General features: G+C 32.9%; 1 protein-coding gene across 12 annotated transcripts; it reads right to left on the reverse strand.

Moving 5' to 3' along the window:
- Window positions 1–3,888: 3,888 nt before the first annotated feature.
- Window positions 3,889–10,526, reverse strand: LOC107872823. 12 transcript variants are annotated; one of them, XR_007056548.1, is made up of 6 exons: window positions 9,639–10,512; window positions 9,269–9,376; window positions 9,100–9,171; window positions 6,157–6,372; window positions 5,885–5,987; window positions 3,889–4,168 (listed from the first exon to the last, which is right to left on the reverse strand). XR_007056548.1 is itself a non-coding variant. In XM_047413619.1 (4 exons), exons 1-4 carry the CDS (start codon window positions 9,798–9,800, stop codon window positions 4,101–4,103), a joined length of 288 nt encoding a protein of 95 aa, XP_047269575.1. In that variant the 5' UTR covers window positions 9,801–10,513; the 3' UTR covers window positions 3,889–4,100. The 12 variants fall into 12 exon arrangements, 2 of the variants coding, with proteins under 2 accessions (XP_047269575.1, XP_047269576.1); XR_007056553.1 differs by lacking the exon at window positions 5,885–5,987 and having other exon boundaries at window positions 6,161–6,372; window positions 9,761–10,513; XR_007056552.1 differs by lacking the exon at window positions 5,885–5,987 and having other exon boundaries at window positions 9,761–10,513.
- Window positions 10,527–10,938: the final 412 nt, after the last annotated feature.

Raw genomic sequence — 10,938 nt, forward strand, 5'->3', positions numbered from 1 at the left:
GATCTTAATTAAAAAATTTCGTGGTGGTATAGTGTTGAAATCATCAAAATTTTCATCGACAGAAATAATACACGGTTGATTTTCATCAGCTACCCTTTTCAACTTGAGATCAGCAGATATGGTAGCAGCAGATGTCGAAACTCAATCACAAATCTCAAAATCCTCCATGAAAGATAAATTCAACCTTTGAAATTCTTCATGTGTGGGTTGTAAATTCGTGTAAGCAAACTGTTAAAGTGAAGGCCACATAAAAGCATTAGAACAATAAGAAAAAGAATTGAAAAAAAATAAAGAAAAGGCTATATATCAACTTTACTGAACATTTCAATCATAAAAGACTCATATTTAGGCCTCACACACTTTACAAATCAGTTGAATATCCTTGGAATGATGTTTCTCTAACGGATCGCAATTCTTTTATTAACTTCAGAGCAGCACTCAAACATCCAAACATTGAGTACGTGTGGCATTCCACATAAAAAGTATAACTGTTTTGCGATGAAGAAATCTTGTCGCCATGAATTCATCAACTTCTCAAATGAAACCTTTTCCCATAAAAAATATCTGTAAAAGTCATCCTCAATCATCTGAAAGTGGGTTAAACTAATCGGTGAATCACAATGTTGAAAAAACAAGAATGTATGAATAAAGTATAGTATTACAATGTTCAGTGCATCTTGAGAGTTATCAAAATCTTCCATCTTCACACGTTGAATCAATGTTTGCTTAGATATTTCAGCTTTAAGCATTGGGAAAATACTTCGACATCAAAGTTGATTTAGGCAATATTCAACAATATTATCGGTACATTTAAGACCGGTAATTATGACAAACTCAAGCATAAAAAATTTTAGAATATTGCCCTGTACAAAAATATGAATCTCGTCAAGTTTGTTCTACTAAATTTCAAGCATCAGAAGACATTTGGATATTTGGCCTATTCAATTGCACTGAGGCATGTCGAGGAATACACCAAAGATTATATTTTTAAATGCCCCAATAATTCCTTCTCCAAAATAGTTCTTTATATCTTCTCTAAATTTTCGATTACATGACTACCAATTGCAACGGGTGAATCAAAATTTTGTCAATACGATATTTCATGCCCTGAGACAATAATATATATTTGTAAATTTATCACAACTATCTCAAAAACATTAGGTTACAACGAAAAAACTAAAAAGATACAAACACAAAAAAGGGATAAACATAGCAGTAGACTGCCAAATCAAGAAAGACAACCTAATACAACAGGTCTACATGTATGTGTACACCTTATACATAGTATATTTATGTATAATGATATCATGAAAAGTAATGTATAATGTAAACTTTTTAAATGTATAATGTAATCTTATACATAGTATAAGGATGTCATGAAAACTAATATGTAATGTAAACTTTATAATGTATAATGTAAACTATCTAATATATAATGTGACCATAAATGTATGAAGTTAACACAATCGAGTTAAAACGTATTATAATTCTATTATATAAGGTTACAACAGTAAAGTATAATTTACCAAAACTAATGTATAGCATAACTAATCTAATGTATGAGTTTAACACGGTTAATGTAAGTTATACTACAATTCTACTGTATAATGTTACTATTATGATGTATATTGTAACACTAGGTATATCAACGTATAAGACCATTTACTGAAGTAAATAAAGTTTTTCAAAAACTATACCTTTGATAGACGTAGTCGTCCTGAATCATAAATTTTTTTCTTACTTGACGATTTTGTAACTGACTTGTTTGAACTTGTACGAACAACTTCCCTCAATTTTTTCATTTTTACTGAGTCGTTTCAATGCTTCGATCGGTTCTCTGTGAAATTGGGATCCTCATAATCAAAAGTATCAGGAACAAAACCAACAACGAAAATTGTTTGATCTTTACCATCTAATTGACTAAGTCCTAAACTAAAGTTCGGACCAAACTTCATTACAAAGATTAAAATTTACGGATTAAGCACTTGCAATATAGAGCAAAAACCCAAAGATCTAACTTGGAATAGATGAAAATTACAAAATAATTCAACTCTCACAATGGCATGATATTACAAAAGAAAATAACTTGAGAACTACATACATGCAACAAAGAAAAAATCAGAATAATTTTTGATTTGGTAAAGTTGAAAAAATAAATAAACAAACCTCAAAATTAAATGAAGAAGGTGATGAAGTTAATCACTTTGTTCATTTAATGCATGAAAACTGAAAATTTTGAAACCCCCAAATCATGTAAGCTTGATCTTAGGCAGAGAATAAGGAGTCCAACTAAGAGCAGAACACAGGTGTTGGAATGTATAAGAACGAAAGAAAGAGAAACAATAAAAGGAAGAGATATTATTTAATTAATATGGAATATTTGTAATTACTTTTCAAAATAGAGATATTATGTAATAACCAATAGTTAACTTGTATATTTATGTAAATTTTAGTTGTATATATTCAAGGAATTTCTTAAGTTAAATATAAGGTTATAGAAGTTTTACTAGCCATCAAGAAGTTATATTTTTCTTAATATTTGTATGCTCATTTTATTGAACTTTATTAATTGTCCATTGTCTATCAACGTAGTTCAGAGCAATAAATCAGGAACATACAGGTTGCTTTATGGTGCTTCACTGTTGTAAGTGTTTATTGATTATAGTGTTTTTAGGTCAAGTGTTTTTGTAAGATAGAACAAAAATTACTTTGAATATATATATATATATATATATATATATCTCAAAAAGAGTGATTATCTAATAGTCAAGTTTTTCTAAATAATGATCTTAGTCTTTATTGAAAGTTAAATTATTTTTAGATTATGCTATTCCCTTTTTTTTTCTTTTGTTAGTGACATGTTATTGCGTCGTCCTTGGTATAAGCCATTGCTTTCCTAGAGAAGAGTATGAGGCTAATGATTACCGGTTAGTAGATTCTTATTAACTTATTGTTAGCTTTAATTTTTGTTCGTTTGTATATATTGTAATATTTTCTTTCTTCAGTACAATCAATTGTTTTAAACTAAATGTTTACATTAATGTGTATACATTTTTTCACTTTATGAAAATACACTGAGTATATTATTGTTGTTGTTATTGTATCTATGATAATTTTGTTTGCATTTGATTCATAATTGTAAGAAAAATAATGTTTTATAACTGTGCAAAGCGCGAATCTTTTCCCTAGTGACTAATGAAAACAATAATAAAAAGTGAGCACACAATTTTACATAAAAAACCCTAGAAAACTCACATTCAATCACCAACTCTTCTTACTTTTTAGTAAAAAAATAATTACAGCACACCAATAAAATCAAGTTTATATAGATTATGAAAAGCCCTGATCTGAGTCTGAGTGTTTAGAATGTCCTCCGATTCTAATCCTAATTGAAGTCAGGCCATAAATCTTGGGACTAGTCTTCATCTTCCGCGTTGTGTATCATAGACCAAGAGAAGCCGAGCATGCCTCCAACTTTTCAATAGTAACTGACACCTGTGCCTTAGCTTGTCCGAGTGAACTCGCTTACTGTTTTAACTTGTTCGTCAATATCACATACCCCAATGTATTTAAAATAAATAACTAAACTTTCCGATCAAAATTCTACTCCAATAAATCTTAAATAATTCAAAAATATATCAAAAATTGAAAACAACTAAAAATTACTGAAAATAATGTTAGGTAATGTAAATAACTATGATCCTACTAAAATCCCTTTTATAAAGCCTCTGACGTTTATGACCTAAAGTCAAATCATAACAGGAGGCCTTAAAATTTTTTCGAAAAAAACTTTCTAAGTATATAATTTCATTTGAAGTCTTTTTTTTTACTTCATCAAAAATTGTATACTTTTTAATCTAAAATACTTAGTTTTTTAAAAAAAAAAAAAAAAAAAGAAATTATAAACCTATTATTACTGAAAAATGCGGCCAAAAGATTTAGGGACTAAAAGCGTTTGCTTTACCAGCTTCACCTAAGAGCCAGCACTATCTACTGGAGTACAGAGGGAATGCACAGGACACAGATTTTCTGGCTAATCCCCAACAAATATTGAATAAATGAATTAAAAAAATTCTAACTAAACGAGAAAAAACTCCACATTAAAGGGCAGAGATCAACTTTTGAATAAAGCAATCTAGTTCGTTGTTTGCTCGTCTATCTCTGAAACCTGCGTCGCGTTGACATATGTCAATAAAGGTTCCACAAAGAGAAAATCAATAGTACATCACAAGCAGTAAGTCTCAACATTATAAAAGTCAGAAAGAAACCTAAAACAAAAACATGTGGCTAATAAAAGGATAAGAAAGGAACAAGTTATATTTCATCCTAAAGTATTGTACAGCAGCGAAACAATAACAATCACTAAAATTTATAGCTTAGCTCATTAATATATTATTTTCACTTTCTTATTGTGCCCAACTGTGACAATTAGTAACTCTTTATACGGTTACTCGTGGCTTTTTTATATTCACTAAATCTTTTGTGCCTCGTTATGACATTATCAGTAACCCTTTACAAGGCTTCTTGTGACCCTTTATTCACTGACAATTCATGTTGCGTCTCATTGTGCCAAAGTAACTCTTTGTACGCTTACCGTTTATGTTATGCCTCTCTATGACAAAATTATAATTCTTTATATAGTTATAATTTATTAACGTTTCAACATTTTGACTTTATATAGTCAAACATATCATGATTTTCATCAAAAGTGATGAAACATACTTTCTTTTCTTCGTCATGTTTCTAGAGAATTCGTTATTGTACTGGGGCTAGAAAAAGTTGCCACAAAACATTCGTACACAAATAAATGGACACAACCTGCACATCTATTAGACGGATAAGCACAAAAGGGAAGACAAAGAGCATGAGTCAATGATCGGTATGTGAGCTCAACAACAATAACAAACTCAGTGTATTTTCGCATAATTGGGTCTGAGAAGGGTAAAATGTACGCAGTCCATATCACTACCTCCGGAGAAGTAGAAAGGCTGTTTTCGATAGACCCCCGTCTCAAGACTAATGTGAGCTCACTCCTTTTAATTAAACTCAAACATTAATATTTTAGAAACGTTAGATCAAACATCTTAAGGGCGTGACTTCGTGAGAAAAAAAAAACTTCAATAAGAACAAGTCTTAACTCACCTCAAAATTCTTTCTTTCTAGCAAAGTTAACTCTATGCTTGACTACAACAAACAATAATTCAAATTACATAATAACCGGAGTTGAATTTACATCACTACAAGCTAAAAGAACGTAACTTTATCCACAATTCTTTTATCTAAAGAAATTTTCACTTGGAGTTCGATTTAAAAATATTAGTTCGCCCTCACTCGTCACTCCTCACTAAGTCAACAAACTTTTTGTAGCATTCAACTTTATCAACTTAACTAACGACTCTCCAAACTCATCTTCTTCACCATTTCATTCTCGTAATTATTGAAATGGTAAGCCAAAAATATGGTGTTTTACGCATTATAGCATACATGAGACCGCCCAAAACTGATGCCTACGATAGCTTCTCCAATCGACTTTTCTATTCATCAGATATTAGGCTAAGTTGTTTTGAGATATTCGTCAAGTGACCTGCCAAAAGAGTCCTCACCAGCTTGACATCCTATATAGTAAACCTCTTCAAGATTTTGTCAATGTACTCCTGATACAACCCAAACAACTTATTTCTTCTGTATCTTTCAGTTTTAAACCCCAAAATCTTTTTTCGAAGGACCAAAATTCTTCATTGAATATTCACTAGACATTCGCCCCTTCAACTTTGTGATATCACACACATGTTAGAACTTGTCACTAACATGCCATTCACATATAAGAGTAAAATAATGTACGAATTTATATTTATAAATTTCTAGAAGTAACAACGAGGATTACCATTACGAGTAAAGCGAATAGTCATCATAAACCTGTCAAACTTCCAAGTACCACTGTCTCGATCGTGTCTCAAATCATAAAGACTCTTTTTCAGTCTGCGCACCTGGTTTTTCTTATTACATCAATCTACGTTCAGGTTGCTATATATAAAAAGTCTTCATCTAAATTCCATGGGAAAAGATTGTCCTTATATCTAGATGCTCAAAATGTACATCCTATGTCGCAACAATACTTAATACAACTCAAATAGGGAAGAAAATCTCAAATGATACCTGCCTTCTGTTGGAAACCTTTTGCCACAAATGTTGCCTTGTATCTCGCTGAACTACCATGCTCCTGTTTAACCCTGTACAATCATTTATTCAGAATTGCCTTCTTCCCTTCTGGTAGTTCGACAAGTCCTAAGTTTAATTTATGTGGAGTGAGTTCACTTCTTCATCCATGGCCAGAATTCACTAAAACTAGCTATCAACCTTCATTGCCATCTGCTGGTAATAATCAAGAGAAAGAGAATATTGTTAGTTAGGAAATCTCTGTCTTACATACCTTCACAGCGAGACTGGTGCCTTTATGGTTTCTTGTTCGTCCTCATCTTACGCATCACCCTGTTCAATATTATTTTCATCATCTTCAGGTTCAACAAACACTGATTTTATCTGTTTCTGTTTTTCGTTGAACTTGTCCTTAGGTAGAATATTTTCACTGAACGCCACATTCTTGCTCCTGATTACCTTCTGACTCTCATGATTTCAGACTCTATACCAAAGTTATCACCAGCACAGCCTAAGAAAGTGCAAACGCCACATCTCTTAAAGTCCGTTATAGCCAGCTCTCACACCTTCTTACTGGTACATTTGCATCCTTCCTCTTAACATGTCCGAACCATCTCAATCCTACTTTCCTAATCTTATCCACCATCTTATCCACCACAGAGATCACTAGTTCCCATATTGTAGTGTATCACTTCCTAATCATCTCTCTCTAGTATCCCCGTACATACATTTGAGTATCCTCATCTTCACTGCTTTCATTTTCTAAAAGTGTGTGTTGTTGATTGGCCAGTACTCCACCTCACACAACAAAGCAGGTCTAATCACCAGTCTATAGCGCTTACCTTTAAGCCTTGGTGACACATTCTTATCACATAGTATGTCATATGCAAGCCTCCATTTCATCCACTAGCTCCAATATGATGTGTTATATCATTGTCAATATTTCTGTTTTTGGATTGTACACCTAAGATACTTGAGATTTCCTCTCTTGGGATGACTTGTGTATCGATCTTTACTTCCACTTCAGCTTCATGTGTTATATTACTAAACTTAACTTACACTCAGATAATTTGTTAGTCCTACTTAATCTGAAACCTTTATATTCTAGGATTTGTCTCCAAACTTTTAAGTATCGCTAACTCCATTGTGCAACTCGTTGATCAATAATGTCATTAGTGAAAAACATACATCACAATACCTCTCCTTGAACAGGTCATACTAGTTCGTACATCACTAGGGCGAATAAAAATAGAATAAGGTTGATCTTTAGTGCAATCCCATCATAACTGATAAGTGTTCAAGTCACCTCCCATAAATTTTATTCGGGTTTTGACTTTATTACACGTCCTTAATTGCCTTAATGTAGCTACAGAAACACCGCTCAAAAAATTCCTAAAGACTATTGTGTGCCTTTTCTAGATTAACAATCTCCTTACAAGATAAATAACCTCTATAGTTACTAAAGGATCTTTAGGTATTAGTTCAAATCTATCTTATAAAAGAATTATCACAAATATAGTTCAACCATGAACACTAATTATATTACTTTAGAGATAAACAATTGTAGAGTTCTTGTAAGAAATTTTAGTGGAAAAGTAACATTATTTGTTACTCCCTCCATTTCAGAATAAGTAAATTGTTGGGGTATTTATTGGTGTTTCATTAAATTTTTTTTCAAATTTATCCTTATAATTTAACAACCAATTAATTTTTGAAAAAGTATTACAAGATCAGTTTTTTCTTTTTTTGGGAATAAAAATGAAAAGTTGTGTTAAATTTATATCTTTAATGTTTTTTCCTTAATCTGTGTGCCAAAATTCAATAATTTATTTATTATTAAACGGATGGAGTATTAACAAACGGAGTCCCATTCCAATAATGTTGCGTTTAGGTTGTTGATAATCAATTTTCTTCATCCGTCAATTCCATGTTGGTTGTTATTCAGGATAAAGTTGAAGTGTGAAAGAATAGCCCAGGATTTAGTTGTATTCACGTAACTCCCTAGTCCCTATGACTTTTTTATCACAAGTTTTTTGGTATACATATTTTTCAAGGTTGGATTTTACCGTGAATATTATTGAATAGGATTGTGAACTAAGATGAACAAAAAGGAACCGGATCATGAAGTAGGAACTACTCACGACCTCCCTTTTTGGACTCATTCCTCATTTTCTTATCTTTCCCTCAATAATATGCCAACTAAGTTCCAGCCATTTCAGTCATCATAAAGTGACTTCTAAAATATGTCCAAATTAGCTGTTCACAATGTTCAGGAAAGTTCATGCTTCGGACCACCATGGGCATCCTAACTGGGCCATACCCACCGTTATCCAGCCTGTCTCCCATTTAGTTTCCAAATTATTATTTCCCCCTTTTAGCCTTTACTATTACTATTTTGATTATGCATAATACATAATCAACCCTCTTATTTTAATTTTCGCTGAAATCTTTACCCTTCAGCTTCAAATGTACATAAGTAAACAAACTTGTGTAAAATTAAACAAATAGATAAAGCATCCCACATGATATTTCGCGTGAAAACTCAAGCTATATTTCACACAAATTTGCATGAAAATTCAAGCTGGTATTCACACGAATTGACACGTATGTCTATTTGTTCAAGTTTATATTTGCATGAAAATTCAAGCTGGTATTCACACGAATTGACACGTATGTCTATTTGTTCAAGTTTATACTAAGTTTGAATACACTTGTATAGGCTCAAAGTTGAAGGAAATAAGTAATGAGGTTTAAATGACAAGTTTACTTATTATGCTTTTCATTATTGTATGTATCACAAGATTCCTCTTATGTTCATGTCATGATCCTTTACTTCGTCCACTAAGTTCAAATGTCTCATTTGAATTTCACATTCATTTTCAATCTCCCTCCATGATTCCAAGACAAGGTAAAAATTACGAAGATCTGGTGTTATATACGTACACGGCATCCACTCTTTTTTTTCAACGCATCCACTCTCCATTACTCCGAGAATTTGTATTACATTACGCCAACCTGAAAACAAGGAAAATTAAAAAACATCAATAAATCCAACTAGCAAATACATAATAAATACGTAAATAAATAATAAATAATAAATAAATGAAAATACCTCGAACGATGACGTAAAGATGCCAAAACATGACGAACGCATATACGGCGGACGAACGGAAAACGCCATTGCATAATGGAACGGTGAACACGACGGAAAACACAAAGGCTGCGAATGAACAGAAAGCGAAACAAGTCACGCCACTCCATCAAATACCAAAAAGTTAACACAAATTTCTCAACCATATCCAAGTCTTTATCATATGTTCATTAAATTTTAATCAAAGTTCCAATTTCATGATTAATTGTTTTAATCAAAGTTTAATCTCTGCTTAAATGGATTTTAATAGTCCAAATTTGTCCTTGAATTGCAATCAGTTACTGCAACAAAACCATATATGTACAAGGGGAGAATTCTACTACTTCCATACTGCATCAAAATTGTCAATAGCTTTCATTTCGCCGGAGTAGTAAGAACCGCAGCCAGGATCACACGCCACCGCCGGAAAACTCTCAAGAGATGAGCTTCAGATAATATATGAAAATCACCAACCTGTAAAAACGTAAAACGGAAAAGTATTTTCACAGGTCATCGGCTTTGGACATTCTGGAAAGCCGGCTAGGACGCGGTTGAAAGTCACATCGACGTCTCTGAGAATGCGAAGATGGCCTAATTAGAGCAGCCAAAGCTCGTTTCACTAAATCACCTTCAACAGAACAAATCCGCACCAGCGAATTCGTCATCGCCGATCTCCGAGCATTCAGTCGGCTAGGAGAATACGAAATCGAAGGAGAAGGATTATTCTTCATATTCTTATGCATACTACACCTGAACGAACCAGGATGCGTCGTAGGAGAACACAAACACGTCCTCTTCAGATTGATCTGCTTTCTAACCACCTGATCACGTTGATTCACCGCCATAGACCTCCTCGGAGATATAGATCTATCAATCGCAAACCTAACACTCGGCGTAGAATTCACCGGCGCAAGCGCGTGAATCTTCACGCGCGTCGGAGACGCCGATCGGTTGAAACAACCGGTCAAGCTAGAATTGCTATACGAAGCGAACGGCATCGCATCAGTTGCATTGGTTGAACCAGTGTTGCTGAACCGGCCGGTCGGTGAAAGTGACCGTTCAAACGCCGATCTAAGTAACACCGGAGCACTCGGCCTTCTAGAGGAATTCGCCATTTTTAACTAACTTTGAGAGAGATCTATATAAAACAATTTATGTTTCTATAGATCTCTTCTTCTTCCTAAAAGTGCCCTAAGGCTTTTCAGTTTGGCAAACCTAGCGAGTCTCGAAGGGTAAATTTATAACAGGGAGAAGATGATGGTAGGATTGTAAATAAGAGGAATATTTGAGGTGTGATTAGGAAAGTAAATTGTGAGTGTGGTTAAAAGTAACCATGGTTGGTAGTTAACCCAAGAGTGGAAGTTGAATATGAGCTTTTCAATGGATAGTGACCGGTATGAGAAACGACAATAATTGGAGCCGTTTTAACTGACTGCTTTCGTAGAGGATAATGTAGATAAGGGGGGTCACGATGGTAGGGTATTTGAAATATTGATAATATTTTTGATATATATTTTAAAATATATATTATTATCATATTAAATTAAGTTGATATAATTTATAATTTTTAAATTCAATGTATTAAATTAATAAATATAATTTATTTAACTTCAACTAGTAAATAATATATGCTTCTATATAGAAAATTATAA

The sequence above is a fragment of the Capsicum annuum genome, chromosome 6 (assembly GCF_002878395.1).
Source record: "Capsicum annuum cultivar UCD-10X-F1 chromosome 6, UCD10Xv1.1, whole genome shotgun sequence".
NCBI lineage: Eukaryota > Viridiplantae > Streptophyta > Magnoliopsida > Solanales > Solanaceae > Capsicum > Capsicum annuum.